At 50.0% G+C, this 23,101-nt stretch overlaps 1 protein-coding gene across 6 annotated transcripts; it reads left to right on the top strand.

Moving 5' to 3' along the window:
• Positions 1-3,033: 3,033 nt before the first annotated feature.
• DENND2D (DENN domain containing 2D) lies at positions 3,034-23,068 on the top strand. Of its 6 annotated transcripts, none has more exons than XM_069599653.1 (12): positions 3,034-3,290; positions 8,152-8,327; positions 9,176-9,288; positions 9,967-10,036; positions 10,718-10,795; positions 12,124-12,264; positions 14,375-14,523; positions 17,765-17,942; positions 21,027-21,068; positions 21,431-21,515; positions 21,853-22,092; positions 22,546-23,068. In XM_069599653.1, the coding sequence occupies exons 1-12, from the start codon at positions 3,233-3,235 to the stop codon at positions 22,620-22,622; spliced, it is 1,407 nt and encodes a 468-aa protein (XP_069455754.1). In that variant the 5' UTR covers positions 3,034-3,232; the 3' UTR covers positions 22,623-23,068. The 6 variants fall into 6 exon arrangements, with proteins under 6 accessions (XP_069455754.1, XP_069455785.1, XP_069455734.1 ...); XM_069599684.1 differs by having other exon boundaries at positions 3,043-3,290; positions 21,850-22,092; XM_069599633.1 differs by lacking the exon at positions 3,034-3,290 and adding an exon at positions 7,039-7,577 and having other exon boundaries at positions 21,850-22,092.
• The last annotated feature ends 33 nt before the right edge of the window (positions 23,069-23,101 follow it).

Raw genomic sequence — 23,101 nt, 5'->3', positions numbered from 1 at the left:
TTCCCACAAATAAAGCTCTTTTCCCATTTAAAGCCAGTCTTCTGCCAAAGCCCCTTCCATCTTCTCAACCCTCTCAGACCTTGTTCCACCTACCATTTCCTGTACTCTACCTCTCTTTGCCAATCCCTGGTTCCAGCCCCTATTTCGTAAATATGCTCTCATCTTCCCCACTTTATCCCACTTTAAACCCAAATCTCCCTCTAACTCCACTTCCTTACATCCCAATAATTTCTCAATTAATTCTCAATTTGCTTTGTTATTGTTCAGTCGGTAAATCGTGTCCGACTCTTTGTGACTTCATGGACTGCAGCACGCCAGGCTCCTCTGTCCTCCTCCATCTCCCGAAGTTTGCTCATATTCATGTCCGTTGAGTCAGTGATGCTAGCTAACCATCTCGTCCTCTGCCACGCCCTTCTCCTGCCTTTAATCTTTCCTGGTATCAGGGTCTTTTCCAATAAGTTGACTCTTCACATCAAGTGGCCAAAGTATTGGAGCTTCAGCTTCAGCATCCGTCCTTCCAATGAATGAATATTCAGGGTTGTCTACCTTTAGGATTAACTGGTTTGATCTTGCAGGTCAAGGGACTCTCAAGAGTATTCTCAACTTGCTCGCTGCTGCTGCTAAGTCGCTTCATTCGTGTCCGACTCTGTGCGACCACATAGACGGCAGCTCACCAGGCTCCCCCGTTCCTGGGATTCAGCTTCCATTTATATCACCCAAACATCCTAATGTATACTTTTAAAAAACAACTTTTTAGTTTCACATGCACAGAAAGAAGTACATGCTGCAAAGAATGACCACGTGCAAAGGTGAGCACACCTATGGATCTGCCGCCAGGTTAAGAAGTAAGACATTACTAGCACCACAGAAGCCCTATGATGTTCTCAATTATTACTTCCTCCTTCCTCCCTAATGTAGCATCCTCCTGACTTCTCTTTCCATATATTAATTTTGCTTGCTTTTAGCTTTACATAAATGGAAACTTAAAATATGTCTTCTATCGTATCTGGCTGTTCTGCTCATCATTATATTTGTATGACATAGCCATGCTATTGCATGCAGTAGTGGTTTATCCATTCTTACTGCTGTATGACTATGTTGTGATTCATCCATGTCACTACTTATGGGTGTGTGATGTTATTTCTAGTTCAAGGATATTTCAAAAAAGATTCGACATGAACATCCTTGTACATAACTTTATGGTATGCTGCTGCTACTGCTAAGTCACTTCAGTCGTGTCCAACTCTGTGTGACCCCATAGACAGCAGCCCACCAGGCTCCCCCATCCCTGGGATTCTCCAGGCCAGAACACTGGAGTGGGTTGCCATTTCCTTCTCCAATGCATGAAAGTGAAAAGTGAAAGTGAAGCCGCTTAGTCATGTCCGACTCTTAGTAATCCCATGGACTGCAGCCCACTAGGCTCCTCCTTCCATGGGATTTTCCAGGCAAGAGTACTGGAGTGGGGTGCCATTGCCTTCTCCAACTTTATGGTATACTTACACACAAATTTCTTCATCTGTTTTTAAAGGAAGGGAGTAGTTTGGGTAAGACCACCATAACATAGATTGGGAAAACTGAGGCACAGTTATGTTCAACCAACTGGACAAGTTTATCATTAACAACTACTGTACTTACACAGAGAGGCCTAAGTCACAAATGCAGCCAAGAGAAGGTACTTGATGAAGACATGTGTCCTTGTGTGTGGGAATTCCCAGAGAATAGGGAACAGAAACAGGCTATGTAATTAAGTACAAAATTGTATAGGCCCAGAGAAGAGGCAACTTTTAGAACCTCCGGGTTAAGGCTAGACAGTTTAATACCAGGGCTCACTCCTGCTCACCCACAGTCTGTGACAGAAGAGTCACCTGGAGGCCATGCATGAAAAGGATAGGGGCTATGGGTCTGGGAGTCATTGCTATAGATCCCAGACATATTTCTTGCACAGTGTCCTCTTCCCCCCATCTCCCATACCTTAAAATGAGGCTAAAACCTCTGTGAATGGAGAAATTTCAGATGGACTCTGTTCTCTATCTTTTCTCTAAAGATCCTGGGAAGCAGAGGGGAACCAGAGCAGACCCCTCTGGGAGCAAGTGGAGCTTATCAAATGCAAATTTTCATTTCTGACAGCAGAAGCTTGAAATCTGGGTGTGTATGTTGTTGCTCAGTCGCTCAGTTGTGTCCAACTCCTTGTGACCCCATGGACCACAGCATGCCAGGCTTCCCTGTCCTTCACCATCTCCTGGAGCTTGCTCAAACTCATGTCCATTGAGTCCGGGATACTATCCAATCATCTCGTCCTCTGTCGTCCCCTTCTCCTCCTGCCTTCCATCTTTCCCAGCATCAGGGGATTTTCTACACACTTTTCCAGGTGTGTATGGAACCTAACAAAGATGAGCAGCACAGAGGAGGAGCTGAAAGGCTGTATTCGGACGTGGGATTAGAAGGGGAGTGTGGCTAGCTGCAGCTGTCATCATCACTAGCATAATTTTATTATCACCATCCCTTAAATTCACATCACAGAAGAGTTTACAAAGAGCGTTCTATTCTTGACTTTCACGTGGCAGGGTGGGGATTGCCCTCCTTTGAACTGCCCAAGAACAGGCGGGATGGAGGGCAGGGTCCAGGCCCTAAGCCTCTTCTCCAGCCCCTCCTCAGGAGCCCACAGGGCTCCGGTCCTTTAATTGGAGAAGTGGAATAGGGAAAAGAGCAACGCAGGGATACGTGCCCCACGGAAGACAAACACAGCGAGAGATCTGGAACTGCACAGAGGCTAAAGCCCTTGCAGGCGGTAGAGGTGAAGGGGTTGGAGAGGTGTGCGGTCGCTGAAAACTCCTTCTGGGGTACGTGCCCGAGCCACCTGGAAGGTGCACCAACGCTCACCGAGTGGGCACTCCCAGCGCTTGCCGCGGAGGTGGAGGGAGACTTCGTGGAGACGCGGGGCTGGGAAAGTCAAACCTTCCGGGGCGCCCCACGAAGGGTGGGGGCGAGGGGGTGCCGCCCCTCGGGTGCCCTCTGTCACCGCACGCCGCCCCGACTGGGGCCCAGGGAAGAGCGGGCCCGCCCAGGTGCGCCGGGGGTTGGGCCGGAGTCCGGAAGGTGCGCCGCCCCGCCCCGGGCCGGTCCCCCCGGCCTCCCCCCGCGGGAAAGTGAAAGTGTCGCGCCGGCGGAGGTCGCGCGTTGGGGGGCGGGGCCGCCACGGACCTGGGAGCGGGCGCCCGGCACCCGAGGGGCCATGGATGGGCTCGGCCGCCGCCTCCGAGCCAGCCTGAGGCTGAAGCGCGGCCGCTGGGGTTAGTGCCGGGCCGGGGCGCGTCCGGGCGAGGGCGAGGGCGCGGGGACGGCCGGGGGACTGCAGACCAGGACGGGAGGCGACGGGGGCGGGGGGCCCGGGCAGGGGTTGCAGAGGGTCGCGATCGATCGGGGAGCAGTCGGGGGGGCATTCCGGGGGCTTGGACAGGGGTCAGGCGAGCTAGAGGGAAGGGGCGCAGGTAGAGGTGGAAACGGGCGGATGGGGAAGGAAGGGGTAGGAGGTCAGAGGAGAAGCCACGCCAGCGGGGGTGAAGCGGAGGCTGTCAGCCAAAGGAAACCGCTGTGGGGCCCCGGGGCCACGTGTCCTTCCAGCCAGGAAGCTGGTGGGGGAACCGCAGGGTGCCTGCAGCGCCGGGGCCGCGGCGCCCTCACGGGAAGACCCTGCCTCTGCCCCGGGCCGCCCACCGCCCCGCCCCGCCTCTCCCCAACCCTGGACTCCCCTCGTGGGAGCCCGCGATTCTGCCCCGCGCAGAGCCGCGGCTACAAAACCGCTCTTCCCGGCTACGTCACCCCCGCTCCGCCCCCCCACCCGCACCCAAGGGCGACGAGGAAACCTGTAGAGTGTGACCTCGAGCAGAGCCGGGGTAGAGTCTGCTCAGCTGCTTCCATAGAGCCTGGGAACCTGACAAGTCAAACCTCCCTTATCCCTGATCCCCCATTAGAGAAGGGAGAAGGATTCCTCCGTCCAGGGTTGTAGGGATTAAATTAGAAGTCAATATTCGTTTCCTTTCTTCTCAGCTGGAGCGCTGGGTTTTGGAAGGAAGGGAATTCAGAATTCATTTTCTTTTTTTAAACATTCGGCAAACTTTTTTTTTTTTTTTTTTGCTGCTTACCACTAGCCGGTCCTATGGCTCCGCAGCCACAACTTACTTTGTCCAGAGGCCCCACCTTTTGAGAAGCAGGGAAGCAATGGAAAAGTAGGGGTCATTCCCAGACAGCCCACCCCTTCTAACATTTGCAGTGAAAAGAGTGAGTGAGACCTCCTTCTACTCCAAGCCCCAGAGCTGGGGAGACCTGGAGGGGGAAATCAGTGCTCCATCTGCCGTTACCCCTGCCCCCCACCCCCAGCCCTGGCTGTTCTCACTGAACACAGGTTTCCATTATCTGTCTGGTCATTCCACCTGTGCTGAGGCAGAGAGGTCAGAGACCATAGGAGGGGCAGAGCCCTGGGTGTGAGTGGTGGCAGGAGCAGAGGCAGGGTGGGGCTGGTGGCCTCTCTACTCTGCAGAACACTGTCTTGGTGTCTCCTTGGTCTCTCTCAATCCTCAGACACCTGTGTGAATGGAAGGGTCGAGAGAGACCTGTGTGAATGGCTACTTCTGCAACCCAGAGGAAACATTCCAGTTGTTTCCAGAACAAGGCTGATAATTGTGACTGGAGCAGCTTCCTGGACAGTGAGGAACTGTAAGATGCACAGCCAGTATTACCTGTTCTGAGGTCTGGCGTGCATCCTGCAGGAGAGTGTGCCCCTTTCATCTTCTGTACTATTTTCCACCTTCCCTGCAGTTTCCCCTCCCTCTTTTGGTCCCAAGGCAACTGTGTGGTAGGAGGATTGTGCATATGTGTGTGTGTGCGTGCGCACACAGGTGCAAGTATAAATCATCCTCTGGGGAAGAGTGGCAGTGGTCCTGGGTTGAGAGCAGCTGAGCTAGAAGAGGAAGCTTTCAAGACTGAGGTCCCAGAAAGTCTCCTCACCTATATTCCAGCTGGTTCTGGGACTTTTCCTTAGAGGGCTGTGGGAGGGGCTTCCTGGTGGAGGAACAAGTGTAACCAGACTCCTGACTTCTCTAGAAAGGGTGGCTCCCTCCTGTACTTAAAATTCAGGATAATAATTCCTTTCCAGGGCACTGGGGATTAAATGAGATTTTGTTGTTTAGTGAGAAGCCCTTAAATGAGATGACCCATTATAAACCTGTATTTGATGGACCTTTTCTCTTCTGTTGTTAACTCCCTTTGAAAGGGAGAAGGAAGCAATCTTTTTTTTTTTTTTCCTGGATTTCTTGGTCTGCAGCCCAAGAATCCTTTTTCTGTTTGAGTTCGTGAGTTTTGCTGTTCTCTTGGCTTTTCCGATAAAGCAGGAAGAAATGGGCTGAAAATGCAACCCAAACGATTTAGGGAAAGAAATAATTTCCTTAGGTTCCAGAATGATCAGTGAGAAGAGTTTGCTTCCCAAGGTCTTTTGCAAACAGGAGGCATCCCACATCTGTGAGATGCTTGGTGTGTGCTGCATCCAGAAGGTAGGAGCATGAACATGAAACTCTCATAAGTCCCACCCCCAAGAGATTCTGTTGTATTCCCCCAAGTAGTCCCTGAATTAGTCTGTGCCTCAGTTTCCCCATCTGATCTGGAGATGCCTGTTCCTCAGATTGGTGGTGAGTATTGTGCAGCCTGTCTGTACAGATTGCAAGTAATGTGTGGTGACAGATCTGAGTGTTCTGGGTCACTGTTCTCACCATTGCAGTGACTGTAACATTCTTATTTACTGTGACTGTCGTTCTCCCCTGCAGTTATGGCTGGGCCACTGAACACCAGATTTTACTAGTCCACACAAGTCACGTCTGGAGCTATTAAGAGCAAGCAGCTGTCTCCCTTATTTCAGCATCCCACTTTTCTCCCAGAAGGCTATTGATTCTTTGCAGGAGTGGCAGACACTGGGATCAAACCCTTTTGCTGCCAGGCTTCTCTTAGGGACAGCATCTTGGCAAAAGTCCTTCTCTCTTACCATGTATATTTACACACTCAAGGGTTATGTGAGAATCCCAGGTGATGGATTGCTATTCTGTCTCTCTTCCCCAACCTCCAGACACAGCATCACTGGAGCCCCAGGGGCCAGCTGTTCTGCTTTTAGCTTGTGTAGAACTGTTGACCTGGCCCATCTGGGAAAAAAACAAAAAAAAACAAAAAAAAAACAGCGGGAGTAGGGAGTAGGAGCAATGGCACCCCACTCTAGTACTCTTGCCTGGAAAATCCCATGGACGGAGGAGCCTGGTAGGCTGCAGTCCATGGGGTCTCGAAGAGTTGGACACGACTGAGCGACTTCACTTTCACTTTTCACTTTCATGCATTGGAGAAGGAAATAGCAACCCACTCCAGTGTTCTTACCTGGAGAATCCCAGGCAGCGGAGGCTGGTGGGCTGCCGTCTATGGGGTCGCACAGAGTCGGACACGACTGAAGAGACTTAGCAGCAGCAGTAGCAGGAGTAGGGGTGGGGAGGACAGCACCCAGATGCTTTCCATTCCACCGAGTGCCCCTCAGGCTGCTGATGCAACCAGTCCCCTCCAGGGAGACTTTAGGCCAGGGAGAATGTCCTAAGTCAGTGCTTTCTATCTGGGGGAGGGGTTCTCTGCTGGATCCCTGGCACAGGTCCCAGTGAGACAAGTCTGCCTTAGGACATATGGCAGGGGGTAAGAGATGCACTATGGAAGATCCTGCTGAGATATCAGGAACTCTCCAGCCCAGAGATGGACTTTGTTCTCTATTTCCCCACCAGGAGAGGAGACTTTTAGGTGTGTGCTAATATCTAGAGATTGCTCTTGCTTGAACAATTTCTCCACCTAGATAATGGATGAGGTCAAGTCTATTGATGTTAATCAGGGGAGGCCGTGGCAACCTTGCTGCGAGGAGTCTTTGGTCTGTGCTCTTGCTTGCAGTCTTGAAGTCCTAGATGTCCCAGGGTGCAGCAGGGGGCAGTGCAGAGGTTAAGAAGCGAAGGATCAGGGATCAGTTTTGGAGATTTATGGTCCTGGTCCTGGGGCTGGTGAGGTCCGGTGCTCACAGTCTGATGTTATCAGGCATTCTTCTTTGTCCAGAGGTTGTACATAAATACATTGCACAACCTTCAGTCCAGAATTAAAAGCCCTTAGCCCAGAAGCAGCTGGGCTCTGGGGGTGTTTGCCTATGACCTTTTCTCTCACCACACCCTGGGGCTCTTGGGAGGAGCTGAGGTCTGAGCTGCAGTGCCAGGATGCTGCCTCTGTCAGTGCAGGCGTTCTGCTGCCTTCCTGGGTCCCGCCGCAGTCTTCTTGCTCAACCGTTGGGTGCACAGGATGGAAACAGCGCTCCCCTATTTGGAAGACAGCGCGTGGCTTTGCTGCATAGAGTCATTTCTGGAGACTGAAACAGCAGGGGGTTTCTCAGGCTTTCTCTAGCCTGTCTGTATTGGAGGAAAGGGGGCACTCCATGCCTGACCGGCCCAAGAAGATGGAAAGACAAGCGGGAGGCGGGATCCTCAGTCGCTTCCGCAAACGACTGCCTCTACACCGAGCAGGTCTGGACTAGATTACCTACTTCCTTTTTTTCCAGGATGGCCCTCTTCGCTGGGCTGTTTCTTCCCTTGAAATACTTCTTTTTCTTCTTCCTTTTATATCTCATCCTCCACTCGGTTCTCCCATGTGACTGAGCTGGGAGGTTTCCCTTGTTGGTTTTTAGAGCCGGTCATGCCCTCTGTGGGGGTTGGTGTGGTCACAGCCACGTGGCCCTTGGCCTGTTCTGATTGCTTGAGTCCAGGTTGACTTGGGGGATGTATTGCTTAAGGTAGGCAGAATCTCTACTACCCTGGGCCTGCAGGCCTCCCAGATGGCCTCCCCGGTACATTTCCTTGGCTTCTGAATCAGTGGTTTCTTTCCTTCTCTTGACTCCTGGTGGTTCCACATGTCACAGGGAGGCACAGAAACTGCCCAGTTAGCTCTGAGCTCATGCTGGGATGTGAGGCGCTGGGCCGGCTCCAGAGACCTCGGCGTGGACATGGCCGCCTGGAGGTGTGGAAGTTGCCAGAACCCCACAGCCTCCACTGGGACCCCGGATCAGTGAGATACCCATGGGCCCTGCTGTCTTGATTTTAGGACCTTCCCAGGAGAATCTGGGAGAAGTAGTGAAGGAACCCGAAAGAGCCCTGGAGCACTGTCTACCCAACTTTGCTGGAGGGCAGCACTTCTTTGAATACCTCCTCGTGGTTTCTCTCAAAAAAAAGCACTCAGGGGAAGATTATGAGCCCAGGATCATCTACCAGTTTCCCAAGGTAAGGACTGAAGGAAGGGGCAACGGGGGCCAAGGGTTCAGATGTTTGAGGGGCAATGGGGAGGGGTGTGCCCTCTCCCTCCCCTACCCACCCTGCCTGGGCTCCGCTGGAGCTGCCCTGAACTCACTGTTCCCATTTCCTTCAGACCCAGCCCTGTTTTCCATTATCATCCACAGAATCTAGGTCTGGCCTCTTTGTGGGGAACAGACCTAGGTTCCCTAGCCCGGAAACTAGGTTAGTTCTTCTTCCTTTGGGGGTCCTTCTAGTATTTCCCAATTTCATCCTCAGCCACCCTGTTGAGAAGCTTACCTTCTGCCGGAGGTCCTTGCAGGAATCCCCTCCCTGGGGTGAGTGGGAGGGGAAGGGAAGGGCAGGCAGGCCCCAGCCCAAGCATCAGGCTCCTTCTTGTCTGGTCCTGCGGCAGGTGAAGGGGTGGGGTCAGGGCACCCTTCTCATTAACTCTGACGGTGAGGCAACTGAGCTGGCCGCTTCTCTTCTCAGATGTGGTATCTCTCTGATGTGGTCCTTCCAGGAAGCTGGGCGGTCTCTGGGCCTTTCTGTATTCAGTGTGGTCCTGGCCCCCTTCCTGACCATTAACACCATCAAGGATACTGAAGTCCAACTCAGGTTCATGTAGACTTGGCCCAGGAGTGGCTGTTTCAGCCGTGGGATTGTTCCACGAATGCAGTCTGCGTGCAGTGATAGGCACAGAGGCAAGCTTTAAGTCCCACACCAGTGGAAAAGCTTCTCAGACTGCTTAGGAGCCTCCAAAGAAGCTCGCCAGACCCTGAGCCCTCTCCACCTGCTCCTACTCCACACCAACCTGTCTCTTTTTCTATTCTTTGTAGCGAGAGAACTTGCTTCGGGGTCAACAAGAGGAGGAGGAGCGGTTGCTTGGAGCCATCCCCTTGTTTTGCTTCCCAGATGGGAATGAGCGGGCCCCACTCACAGAGTGTCCCAGGTAATGGCTTGGCTCTGGGACAGGGGGCTGAGATTGGAGGAGAAGGGAACGGTGTGAACCACGTGATTCCTGTGCCCCCTTCATCTGGATTTCTCACCAGCTTTCTTCCTGTTGTGGAGGGACTGGAGTTGATTTGTTTTTTAATATCTTGCCTGGGGTCTCTCAAGGCAAGAGAGGTTAACTAAACAGATTAACCAGTCCCTTCTGTCCAGAGAAGGGTGAGGTTCTCCTTCCTGTCCTAGAAGTGATTGTCACTGTGTTTTGATTGCCTCTGGCAGAAGAGGAACACCAAAGAAGTCCTTTGGCCACTAATGAGATCCTTACATGGCAAAGCTCTTTGAGTCCTGGAATGTGACTGCCTGAGCTCAAATTTTGGCTTTACCACTATGAGTTAAGTGACCTTGGATAAGAAATACTCCCTTAGAGTTTCAGTTTCTTCATCTCTGAAGTAGGGTTAGTAATTGAACCTTCCTCAAAGAGTTGTTTTGAGAATTAAATGAGGTGATGCATTTAGAGCTTGACAGCAGTAAGCACTTTACATAAACTGACTGGTGTTATGATTACTCTCAGGATCCATCAGCAGCTCCCTTGGCCCTGCTCTCCACTCAGCCCCTGATGCCGACCACCTTCCTGCTTTAGAACCTAGTGCAAACCGGGTCTTTGTTTGCTCTTCCTCAGGGAGACCTTCTCGTTTGTTCTGACCAATGTGGACGGGAGCAGGAAGATTGGATACTGCAGGCGCCTCTTGGTCTGTACAGCTCAGAACCGCCCCCTCCTCTCTGCATCCTATTTTGCCCCACAGCTGGGTTTGCTCCACCCTCAGTTGCAAAAGCCAAGGCTCCTTGGCAGAGGTGGTTATAAAGAGAGAGCACACCCCAGCATCTGCTGCCATGTTAGTGCCCTGTGCAACCTCACAAGAACGGAGACACACACCCCTCCTCACCTACAGGACACCTTTGCTTCTGGGGTTGGGTCTTTACTCTGCCTAGCTTTCAACCATTCCCTTCTGTGGGATGCTTCATTCTAATCTGCTCTCCATCATCTCTATCTAGGCCTTGTTGCCTTGGCCCCTGGGCCCTCCCAGAGCCTAGCTTGGGATTGGGACCATGAGGTTCAATCCTTGGGTCTCCCCAAGTCACTTTTATAGCACACCCTTCCTAGCTGTTTCATGTCTCTACAACACACTTGCTCCCTCCTTGTCAACCCCAGAGGGTGTTGATGCTAACAGAGGCAGTGCTTGCCCGTAAGCCAACCAGCCCCCTCAAGGCCATGGTCTTTTGGTTTCTGTGACTGCTTTGGCCTTCCCAGCTGCCTGTCCCAGGAGTGGGATCCCCCAGCACAGCCCCCAGCCCTGTGCCCCATCAACCCCAGCTGGGCAGAGGCCCTGGAGAGGCTGCGACGCTGAAGGAGCCTGTCTGCCCCTCCGCAGCCCGCCGGCCGTGGTCCTCGCCTCCCCAGGGTGTACTGCATCGTCAGCTGCATCGGCTGCTTCGGCTTGTTCTCCAAGGTAGGGGCGGAACGGGATTCCTCCAGCCTGTCAGGCCTGTTTGGCCTCCAGCTCTGCCCTGGCTGCCTGCCCTGCCTGGACTCCTGGCGCTCCTCCCCCACAGTCGGGGTCAGGCGAGGCATTCTGGAGACACTCAGGCAGAGAGGGGCGTGGGCTTCACCTGGCTTTAGAGAAAAGTAGGAACTGAACCTAGTTGACTGTCTCCCCTGCAGAGAGTTCACTGCCCCCAAGCCTAGGCAAGGTAAGAAAGCAGCTGAAGTAGGACATGAGAAGAGCTACAGGTTAGAAACTGGGAGCTTTAGCTTCCTCTGTCAAATGCAGGTAATGATGCCTCATCTTCCTGTCTCATGGGCTGATGTGAGCTGCAGATGACATGATATATGGAGAAGACAGAATGCTAAACAACTATAAAGACAATTATACAACGGAGCTTGGGGGACTCCCTCTGATTCCTTCCAGGATAAAGGGGAAGTTGAGGTCTTCTTGTGCCAGGACACTTGAGTTGGGGTTTGGGGAAGTTGAGGTCTTCTTGTGCCAGGACACCTGACCCGGAGTTAGAAAGGAGTCCTTCAGGATGGATGGGGCGTGTCTTTCTTCTTTGTTGTTGTTTTAGTTGCTAAGTTGTGTCCAACTGTCTTGTAACTCCATGGACTGTAGCCCTCCAGGCTCCTCTATCCATGGGATTTTCCAGGCAAGAATACTGAGTGGGTTGTCATTCCTTCTTCAGGGGATCTTCCCGACCCAAAGACCGAACTCGCATCTTCTGCATTGGCAGGTGGATTCTTTACAGCTGAGTGACCAGGGAAGCCCATGGGGCATGTCTTAGTAGCCAAGAAAGGGCATCAGTGTGCTCTGCCCCAGACAGACCCCTTGGGGGATGAAGGCAATAAACTCCATCAGCCTTTGCTTGGGCAGGTGGTTCATCTGTGTAGGGTTCTGCAGATGGAGGCCGTCCCTGGCCCTGGGGCATCTCCAGTGGAAGTTGGAGGTCAGAGTGGCACCCAAAAGGCCCAGCTTCTAGGCCTCAGCTAGCACAAATGAACATGGTACCATCATGAATGAGGAATTTACTCTAGGATGACTTCCTGGGGAAGGTAGTTCAGGTTGATGTTAGGAGAAGGGAGGAATATGATGTGGTAGAAAGAGGATGAAAAGAAGAAGGCTAGGAAAAACATCAGGTCTTGTGCAGGAGAAAAACAGTAGACTGGTTTCTGCCAAGAGGAAAGAACCCAGTTGAGGATTGGCTGGAGCAACCTTACACATGTGATCTTGGCTGGCAGCCCGGGAGCGTCCCTCGAGTCATGTCTCCTGTGGTTCTTTCCATACAGATCCTGGATGAAGTGGAAAAGAGGCATCAAATCTCCACGGCCATCATCTACCCATTCATGCAGGGCCTCCGAGAGGCAGCTTTCCCCGCTCCTGGGAAGACTGTCACCCTCAAGAGCTTCATCCCTGACTCAGGCACTGAGGTGGGTGAGCAAAATGGGGGAGACCCTCCCTGGGTGGAGGAGGCGGGTTCCAGCAGCACCTCCCATCAGTGTGCCCATTTACCAGGTTAACATTCCAAGAAACTGAGCTAGGCAGGGACTGGCACTTGGCTAAAATTATTGGCAGAACTTAAACCCCAGTTCTCTAATTTCCTCAACCTGATACTCACAAAGACCTAGTTACTGTTCAAGTAACCGAGATCTTCTTTTTTTTTTTTTAATATAATAAACTATGTAAGTGGAGGCTCCCAGTACTAGAATGGCCTTTGCCTCCAGTTCCCAAACTGCCGCTCTTCACCATTACCTCCCTTATCTTCCTGTGTCTGTCCTTTATCTCTCCCTATGGCTTCCACCTGCCTTTTTCTTATCACCCATCCCCACCCCTGAGTCCCCACCCATTCGATACTGGGGATGCTATTGCTTTAAGACACTAAACAGACAAAGTAGCAAGCAGAAAATTGTTTTAAGAATCCCAGTCTTGACCCCTGGTATTCTGGATATTCTGTGTGTCCCTCTGAACTTCGGCTTTCCCATATCAGAATAAGGGGAGGGGTTAGACGTCTTCACTTACTCAAAAAATAAGTGTGAAAGGCTTGCTAGGCCCCAAGTTGTACTATTTTCTGGCTTGTTGTTGTTGTTCAGTCACTAAGTCATGTCCAACTCTTTGCGAGCCCATGGATTGCAGCACGCCAGACTTCCCTGTCCTTCACTATCTCCCTGAGTTTGCTCAAAGTCACATCCATTGAGTTGGTGATGCCATCCAACCATCTCATCCTCTGTCACCCGCTTTTCCTCCTGGCCTCAATCTTTCCCAGCATTGGGCTCTTTTCCAGTGACTTAGCTCTTCCCATCAGGTGGCCAAAGTATTGGAGTTTCAGCTTCAGCATCAGTCCTTCCAGTGGATATTCAGGACTGATTTCCTTTAGGATTGACTGGCTTGATCTCCTTGCAGTCCAAGGGACTCTCAAGAGTCTTCTCCAACACCACAGTTCGAAAGCATCAATTGTTTGGTGTTCAGCCTTCTTTATGGTCCAACTCTCACATCCATACATGACTACTAGCTTTGACTATACAGACCTTTGTCAGCAAAGTGATATCTCTGCTTTTTAGTACACTGTCTAGGTTTGTCATAGCTTTCCTTCCAAGGAGTAAGCGTCTTTTAATTTCATGGATGCAGTCACTATCCACAGTGATTTTGAAGTGCAAGAAAATAAAGTCTGTCACTGTTTCCATTTTTTTCCCCCTCTATGTGCCATGAAGTGATGGGACTGGATGCCACAATCTCAGTTTTTCAAAAACTGTTGAGTTTTGAGCCAGCTGTTTTCTGGCTACAAAATGGTAAATAAAACGAATGTGGTCCCTGACCTCATGGAGCTAAAAGTCTAGTGGGGAAGACAGACTTAAATAAATAAACACACAAATAAATAGATCATTGAAAAGTATGTTGATAGAAGGAAAAGAAAACAGGATGCTCCATGAGATGATGATGAGAAACATGTGTTGTATTAGGTGGCTAAGGAAGGCTTCTGAGAGATAAAGGAGGATAAGAATGAAGAGAGAAAATACTGTAAGACAACTACATTTCAATGAAAAACTACTTAACTAATTAAAAAAAAAAAAGAATGAGGAACTTCCCTGGTGGTCCAGTGGCTAAAATTCCATGCTTCCAATGCAGGGGGTCCAGGTTCATTCCCTGGACGGGGAACTAGATTCCACATGCTGCAACTTAAACTCAGGGCAGCCAAATAAATACATAAAACAAAATAAATACTTTTTAAAATGAAAGGCAACCTAGAGGAGGGAAGTACCTCAGGCAGGAAACAAGGAAGGCACGCTGAAGGAACAGAAGGGAGCTGATGTGGGGAAGCAAGGTGGTGGAGGTGGTGAGGGAGGCAGGGTGCTGTGAGCCACACAGAGATTTACAGCAACATCACCCTCCGAGCAGATGGAAACCACAGGTGGATTTTTAGTAGCGGGGAGGTAGGATCAGATATACTCTTTTGGGGAGGATAGCGTAGAGGTAGGTAGAGCTTTCTGGGGCTTGTGTGATTTTTCAGTGTGGTAACACCCTCTCTCTCTGGTTTCCCGACAGTTCATTTCCCTGACGCGGCCCCTGGATTCCCACCTAGAGCACGTGGATTTTAGTTCTCTCATGTGTTGCCTCAGTTTTGAGCAGATTCTTCAGATCTTTGCCTCTGCAGTGCTGGAAAGAAGAATCATCTTCTTGGCAGAAGGTCTCAGGTTGGTGCAGTCACTGAGCAGGTCACCTGAACTGACCGGCATCCCTAGGTTCCAGGAGACAGACAGGACGGTTCTCCAAGGAACTTAGGCTGTAGGACCTGTGTGTTCACCTTTCCTCCACACTATCTTGATCTGCACTAAAGCCTAGAAAATAGCTGCTGTAATAGCTGTTGTAATTCCGTTCTTGCCTCCAAACTTGATCGCCGCCTAAGCCTGAAGGAGGTTTGTGATTTAGCTCTGAGAAGGGCATGAAGCATTCTTGTGTCAGCCTAGGAGAAAACCAGTTAGGGTGGATGCAGAGAGGATTCTGCTCCTGAAAGGCTAAGGGAGGACAGGGCAGGAAGGTGTATGTATAAAGGTATGGAGGTCAAACCCATTATCCTAGTGACAAACACACCTCATTTGTCCATTTATTTACTCATTCAACAAACACTTATTGTGTGTCAACTGTTAACCAGATGCCAAGTCTCAGGGAGATACAAACAAAAGATGATCCTAGACCTAAAGGGGATATAGACTTAACTCCTGATTGAAAGGAAGCATAGGTGTTGAAATCAGCAGAACAATTCAAGTTCTCTTCTTCTACCTTTAGCAACATGGTGTTCCTTAGGTTAGTTTCTTAACTTTTATTTTTTTAAATTTTTTGGAGGCATGGGCATGTGGGATCTTTAGTCCCCCAACCAGGGATCGAACCTGTACCCTTTGCATTGGAAGTGCAGAGTCTTAACCACTGAATCACCAGGGAAGTCCCTAGTTTCTTAACTTTTTGAAGTTGTGATCTCCTTATCTGTAATTGGACAGATCAACTGTACCTACCTCATAAGAGCATGGTAAGGATTAAATGAAGTAATGCACTTTAGGTACCTAGCACCCTGCCAGGCCCGCACTGGTAAGTGCCAGTTGTTTTTCTTACTAATAGTTTCATAGTTGAGTATATCCCTGTATAGTGCATAGTTGAGGCAGAATACTATCATGTCTTGGTCTCTGCCTCTTAGAGGCTTCAAATCTGGTTGAGACATGGGGAGATGTGTGACAGATGGAGACAGGAGAAAAATTTTAAGACAGTAGAAGGTTGACTCATTTATGTCTGGGGATGGAGAAAACTGCTTATATTGAGCTGACAATCCTGGTTTTATCTTTTAGGAAAGAAGAAGGAAAGGACTTTAGGGGCCCGAATGTTAGACCAGAGGGTCAGGTGAATGTCATGGGTTTTAAAGGAAAGGAAGTTTGGGCAGGCAGTGGGGTCTGTGGGTTGAAAATCCTGTAAGAATCAGTGATAACCAAAAAGGCACCGTGTGTGCATGCAAAGTTGCTTCAGTCATGTCCAACTCTTTGCAACCCTATGGGCTGTAACCTGCCAGGCTTGTCTGTCCATGGGCTTCTCCAGGCAAGAATACTGGAACGGGTTGCCAGGCCTTCCCCCAGGGGATCCTCACAACCCAGGGATAGAACCTGCATCTCTTGTCTCCTTCATTGGCAGGTGGGTTCTTTACCACTAGCGCCACCTGGGAAGCCCCAGAAGGCACCAGTTGTGGCCTAATCCTTGTGGGAAGCAGTGTAAATCTCTTGCTTTAGACATAGCTCTTCCACTCTTGGCCCTGTAGGGCAGGGATCCCCAACCCCCTGGCACTGGTCCATGGCCTGGTAGGAACTGGGCCACGCAACAGGAGGTGAGCAGCGGAGTAAAGCTTCATCTGTATTTACAGCCGCTCCCCATCAACTCCCGTCACCGCTTGAGCTCTGCCTCAGAGCTCAGGTGGCATTAGAGCAGCGGCAGCATTAGATTCTCGGGAGAACAAACCCTACTGTGAACTGTACAGGCAAAGGGTCTAGGTTGAATGCTCCTCATGAGAATTTAATGCCTGATGATCTGAGGTGGAACTGAGGCAGTGATGCCAATGCTGGGGACCTGCTGCAAATACAGATTATCATTAGCACAATAAATGTAATGTGCTTGAATCATCTTGAAACCATCCCACCCCTCCCTCGCAACCCCAGCCCTCAGTCTGTGGAAAAAATGTCTTCCATGAAACTGGTTACTGGTACCAAAAAGTTTGGGGACAGCTGCTGTAGGGAATTGAGAAGTTTCTGTTGTGGCTAGAGCTGGGATTCTGGCTTTTGCCGCCTAGGATCAATGTTCAGAAAGTGAAGGGGACTCCAGGTGTCAGCTGGCCTGGATACAGGCAAAGGTTGGCAGCACTCACCTCTCAGGCATTTAACTTTCTTCAGGGAAACCCCACCACTCCCCACTTCCTTCCTACACTGAGTATTTCAGATCTTTGCCGCTCAGCCAGGAAAGGGACTTCCAGTCAGCCTAAGCCTTGGCTAGACTCTCAGAGACTCCATCTTTCTAACTCAGGAAGTGCTAGCTTGATACCAAGAATTGAAACAAGGTTTCCGCATCTGTGTTTTTGTTGGCCTTGGCTTTGGGGCAGTTTGGAGAAATGAAGAGCCACTAAAGCTAGTGGAGAATAGAGAAGACAGGGAGGGTGTGTGTGTTGAGGGGGTTAGGGGGAGGGGGGCATGAGGGGACTTGGGTCTGAGTTGTGACTTAGGCAGTAATTACACAGGGAATGCTTCCTTGGAAAGGGTGGAGGAGTCCTCTCGGGGGGACTTTCCGGGTGGGAATTGCTGGTCAGAGGTTCCTGGAATCCAGGAATTTCCCAAGCAAGCTCAGGCACCAACCTGATAAGTTTAAATAACCATGAGTGGTCAGAGGGAGCCCTGAGAGTTAAAGCCTGGGGATGAGAGATAAGGAGGAAATAGACTTGACCTCTCTGCTGCACCCCAGTGTTTACATGCTTGTCTCCTTAACTACACTGAGTGCCTTAAAAGCAAGGCTGGTCTTTTGCTTCCTGGTATCCACATCCCTAGCCCAGTAGTGAGCATAGAGAAGAGACTCCATCAATGATCAATGACCTCATAGATGGAAAACATTTCTTCTTCCTCCTCCTCTCTTTAAAGATACTCCCTCCACTCCACCCCCACCCCCAGTGGAAAAGAAGAATCACATAGAGGCCCCATACTTGACGAGAGGAGCCTCAGCCCCTTCTGGTTTCTACCCCTCCCCTCCCAGCTTCGGGTAGCCAGAAGCTCTGTGACCGGCATGGCTCCCAGACTTGCTATAGCTCCGGCACAGCCAGCATGAGCAGCTGCTGTCAATGGCGGGCGGTGGGGAGGTGGCGTGGGGCTGGGGGCCTGGGCAGGCTCCTCTGACTCACTTTCTGTGCCCTGTCCCCAGCACCCTGTCTCAGTGCATCCATGCTACTGCTGCGCTGCTCTACCCCTTCAGCTGGGCCCACACCTACATCCCCGTGGTCCCCGAGAGCCTGCTGGGAACTGTCTGCTGCCCCACTCCCTTCATGGTTGGAGTCCAAATGCGCTTCCGGCAGGAGGTTTTGGACAGCCCCATGGAAGAGGTACGATGCAGCAAGAAGGGGGCCTGATTTGGAGCCAGGCAGACCTGGATTCGGATCCCACCTCTGCTGCTACTAGCTGTGTGATTTTGTGGCAAGTTGCTTAACCTCTTTAAGCCTCAGCTTCCTCATCTGTAAAACTGGAATGGCAACGTTTAGACCCTAAGGATCCTAGGGGAAAAAATCAGCATAAAGCACCTAGCCTGGTGCCTGACATATAGCTGATACTCAGTAAGTGTCTGCTCCCTTCTCTGAATGATTTCCCTTTGGACTTAAGGGGCAACACATGGCTTATTTGGGCTTCACCCAACTGTACTAGGCCAGCTAGTCCTAGTGAGCAGGCCCTGGGTGTCCCATTTTTCTTCTGAATGGACAAGCACAGCTGGTCTGTACAACACACACCCCACTGGAATTTATTCACATTGCTTGGAACTGAACTAACAGTCTTCCTGGAAACAATGAGTCTTGAAAATGCAGATTTTTTTTGGTAGTAGAGGTCATCCTTCCAATTAGCTTAGAGCTCAGTTGGTTAATGAGGATATTGGTTCAAATCCCCTTTGATTTTGTCACCCTCTTGTGACTTGGCAGTACCCCCAGATACACCAAAGAGCTCAGTGGTGAGAATGGGTGTTAATAACATAAACCTACCTCCAGTGTTGGAAGAATGACTTCTGCTTTGCTTGAGTTGTCAATAGAAACTTTCAAGAAATAGCACATTACTATAATCTCAAGCCAAAAGAGCTACTTGGGTTGGTCTGGCTAACCATCGACTCCCTCTGTGTAGACAGAAAGGGAAGAGGCAGAGTAAGCTACTGGAGGCACGTGACCAGCCCTAGTGGGAGGACTTCCTCCATTTACATAAGAAATAACCAAGGTCCAGAGAGCTCAATCCACTTATCAAGGCCACACAGGCAATCCCGGAATCTAGCAGAGATAGAAGGAAAGCACCTCTTCCGCAGAGTGCTTCTGGGAAGTAAAGAAGCAGGCTGTTTCTCTTCCTTGTTTCCCCAGCCCTGCCCTCCTCAGAACTGCTGAGTACACATGCCCTTTGAGCCAACCTCTGCCTTGTGACTAACTGGGACAGAGTATCAGCCCCATGTTTAGTAATACGACTCAATAAGTGTCCCAGTCCCAGAAGTTATGAAACTTCCTGATGCTGCAGCGCCATCTTCTTGGACGCTGTGATTCCTCCCCCAGTGGCCTGGTGGGAAGACACCCCAAGGCTAGTCAGACTCCAGCTTGTGTTGTCCAAGAGCCCCAGCTGATGAAATGGGCAGGGGATAGGGATGGGAGAGGGCTAGGGGTCAGGAAGAGAGATGGGGCATTCCTTGACTCCCAGGTCAGCTCTTTGGAAGGGCTCCTTGGACAGACAGTAATATACTCAAGTACTAGAAAGATTTCTGGGAACAACTTCAGAAAGAAATTCTTTACACACAGTCTTACCTCTCAGCCCACAAAGTGAACAGCCTGCCCTAAATGAAGGCATCTGAGCCTATGTATACAAGTGGTTTCACGCCTGAACTAGTTCAACTTTTCTCCCCTGATGATGGATAATTACAGTGCCTGCTCTGTCTTTTGGCACACATTCCAATTTCTCTCTTCTTTTTATTTGGGAGAAGGGTGCATGGAGGGATCACTCACCCTCTTGTCGAGACCAAGGTCACAAACTGAAAAGAGGGACCCAGCAGGCATTTAAATGGCCAACACAGGCTTTGGGGGATTATGATAAACTGCTGAGCACCTGCTTTGCCTAAAGGAGGCAGCTGTAACTCAGTTCCCTCTGAATGTGGATCACTGTTAGAGCTCCTGACTTTTCCAGAGAAGCCCTAGATCCAAATTCTGTGTGAAATTTTTTAATTTAAATATTGGAAGCTAATTCAGTGATTTGAAAATCCTCTGAGTCTCAAAGAAACAGGTCTGTAGGTTGGAATCTAACCGGCAGGATGCGTATTGGTCATCTGCAGTCTAGACTGCAGGCGCCTTAGGCAGTGATGGAGCTGATGCTAGAACTCGGGTCCCCCAAGTTCCAGCCCTGTGCTTGTCCTACCTGCACCCTGCAAACGTGTGATCACTGCCTTTCCGTCCCTCCTCCTTTTGTCCCCAGGCTTATTTTCTCCTCTCGCTCTTCCCTGCTGGAAGGTCCAAAGCTCTTGTGGGAGTTTTAATAGTTTTTATTTATATATTCTTGGCTGTGCTGGGTCTTCATTCCTGTGTGGGCTTTTCTCTTGTGGTTGCAGAGAGGGGGCTACTCCATAGTTGTGATGCATGGGTTTCTCACTGTGGCGGCTTCTCTTGTTGCAGAGCACAGGCCCCAGGGCGTGCAGGCTTCAGTAGTTACAACACCTGGGTTCAGTAGTGTGGCACATGGGCTCAGTTGCTGTGTGGCATGGGGGATCTTCCCTGAATCAGGGACCGAACCCGTGTCGCCTGTGCTGGCAGGCAGATTCTTTACCACGGAGCCACCAGGGAAGCCTGTGGGAGTTTTAAAAATGGAATTCTAGGCAATTGTACATAAAGTTGTTGTAAGCATTAAAAAAAAAAAAAATCAAAAGATGCCCATCCCTGTCGTAAAGCTCACCAGAGGGAAGGGAACTGAGGAACTGTAGGAAGAATGATACACTAGCAAGGACAGCACAACCCAGGCTTGGAAACGGGCTCTACTCTTTGATAGCAGTATCACCTCAGGCAGTTTAACTTTTTGGGTATTTCCTCACCTTAGCAGACGCAGTATCTGCCTCTACAGGAGCATGGGGGAAGATTAAATGAGATAAGATGTGCAAAGCACAGTGTATGCCATGTAATGCTTCGTACATAGAAGTTATTACTACGATCAATGCTTTTTTAAGAGAGTGACTGGCTTCAATTTACCCATATTGTATACCACATCTTCCTTAGCTCTCTCCCATTTCCTGCTTCCTATACCCTCATACCCTTTTCTCAGGAAAGAGTGGGTGGTGAGAAAGGAGTGTACCAGACAGGAAATGAGAACTGAAGATGCTGATTTTGTTGCTACTTGGGCTGAAAGGTACAGCAACAGGCAGAAACAGAGAAAAGGGAAGAAACCAAGCTGTCCTGTTTTTATTTCAGGTCCTGTTGGTGGATCTTTGTGAAGGAACCTTCTTAATGTCAGTAAGTGTCTGGGTTCAGATCCCTTGCAGACCCGCAACCAACTCAATTGTTCTTGGCTCATCCAAGTTCCACTACTTTAACAAACTTCTAAGTATGCCAACAAGACTTCACCTCTCTCAAGGAGAGTGTGACTTCACAAGGCAGTTGGTGTTAGTGCTTTTAGAGCAAGGACATAGACCAAGTACCAGAGGGACAGAGACTTCCTGGTGTTTAGAGTTGAAGCTTCTGTTGTTTCTCTGTTGTATGTGGCCAATTATTTGGGTGTGGAATGGGGTGTAGAATTCATGCCTCACATTCTCTGCCAACACTTCACACCTCCTTCCTGACTGCTTGACCTCTGAGCTGACTCTGTCCTCTCCTAGGTTGGTGATGAAAAAGACATCCTACCACCCAAACTTCAGGATGACATCTTAGAATCTCTTAGTCAGGGCATCAAGGAGTCACAGAGTAAGTCCCAGGTCCCTCTTATTCTGGCTTTCTCCAAAGAGTTTAAGGGCATGATTCCCAACAATTCCCTTCTAGAACTAAAAGGAATTCACTCCACAGTCCTGGGCTAGTCCCAGAGGCCTTGATCCTAAAGGGCAAGTATGAGATTTTACTCTTCCTAAGCAATGGCGAACCCATCTCCAGTCTCACATTTTCATCAACCAGTAATTATGAACCCTGCCTCACCCCACCCCTTGCCCAAGAATTTTCAGCCTGCAATGAAAGCCACTTGGAGGTAAGGGTGGGTAGTTTTCATCCTTCTGCTACCTCTGAGATGGTCTCTTTATATCCCCAGCAGCTTCTGAACAAATCAATGAGCATGTTTCAAGGCCTTTTGTACAGTTCTTTGTCAAGACCGTGGGCCACTATGCTTCCTACATCAAGCGGGAGGCGAATGGGCAAGGCCGCTTCCAAGAACGGGCCTTCTACAAGGCTCTGACCTCCAAGGCCAACCGCCGGTTTGTGAAGAAATTTGTGAAGACACAGCTCTTCTCCCTTTTCATCCAGGAAGCCGAAAAGAGCAAGAACCCTCCTGCAGGTATGCAGTGAAAGCTTCCTATCAACCGCCTCCAAGTCAGGTGTGGTCCTAGGAGGGGAGGGAAGAGCACTTCTGAGAGGTTCACAAAAACAGCTGTGATCTTATCAAATGGGGTTGGAAAGAAAGGTCCTGAAGCCTAAGAAAATGCCTCCAAGGCTGACGTTTTGTAGATGTTGCTCTGTTTCACCAGCCAGTAGGAGGACCTTTGCTTTCTGTTTTAGTCTAGAGCTAATTCCTACTAATTATTCTGTTTTAGGACCCCTTAGGAGCCTAATCAAATACCTAGATCTACAAAGGCCTAGGATGGCATGGGAAATCCTGGTGGGAATGTGGGTATAGTGGGTGAGCATGGGCAGGAGACATTGAGAGTATCTCTGACCCTTGTTCTTGAGCTCATCTTAGTCTGCCTGGCCAGATTAGCTGCCTCTAATACCTGTATCTCTAACACCACAGATTATTTCCAAAAGAAAATACTTGAATATGAGGAACAGAAGAAACAGAAGAAACCAAAGGAAAAGACTGTGAAATAAGAGTTGTGGTGAACAGGAGTGCCTAGACCTATAGGCCAGTAGTGGACTTTGACCCCTGCCAGCATGGTATGATGTGAAGCTCTCAGTCAATAGAATCCACAGCCTTCTTCCGAGTCCTGGTAACCAGGTCTTGCTTCAAGTTGGTGTCTTGAGTTTGGGATTCCTGAAATCAGCTTTCTCAAGACTTTGGAAGGCTCAGACCTCTGTGCTCACAGAGCTGGGCACATAGCTGCCTTTTCTGCAGAGGTGACACAGGGCAAGAAACAGTAGTAGAGGTGGTGTAGAGCCCCAGAAGTTTCTGGAACTGCCCTCTCCCAGGAAGCACTATTACAAAATCCTCTACAGAGAAACAAGTTGTCGCCCAAATACTCAGTCTCTTCACATATAAACAGAGGTCTGTGGACATGTGAGGGTAAGAATAAAGACGAAAACCTTCTTGCTGTTTACATGTGTATCTCTGGCTTCCACTATGGAGAGGT

The sequence above is a fragment of the Ovis canadensis genome, chromosome 1 (genome assembly GCF_042477335.2).
Source record: "Ovis canadensis isolate MfBH-ARS-UI-01 breed Bighorn chromosome 1, ARS-UI_OviCan_v2, whole genome shotgun sequence".
NCBI classification, from domain to species: domain Eukaryota; kingdom Metazoa; phylum Chordata; class Mammalia; order Artiodactyla; family Bovidae; genus Ovis; species Ovis canadensis.
This window is presented reverse-complemented; position numbering and strand designations above follow the sequence as displayed.

Coding starts and splice junctions, on each gene's coding strand:
- DENND2D (XM_069599633.1), top strand. CDS start 7,490: ATGCCTGACCGGCCCAAGAAGATGGAAAGACAAGCGGGAGGCGGGATC. Junction 7,578..8,151: donor ACTGCCTCTACACCGAGCAG/GTCTGGACTAGA, acceptor TCTTGATTTTAG/GACCTTCCCAGGAGAATCTG. Junction 21,516..21,849: donor GGGCATCAAGGAGTCACAGA/GTAAGTCCCAGG, acceptor TTATATCCCCAG/CAGCTTCTGAACAAATCAAT.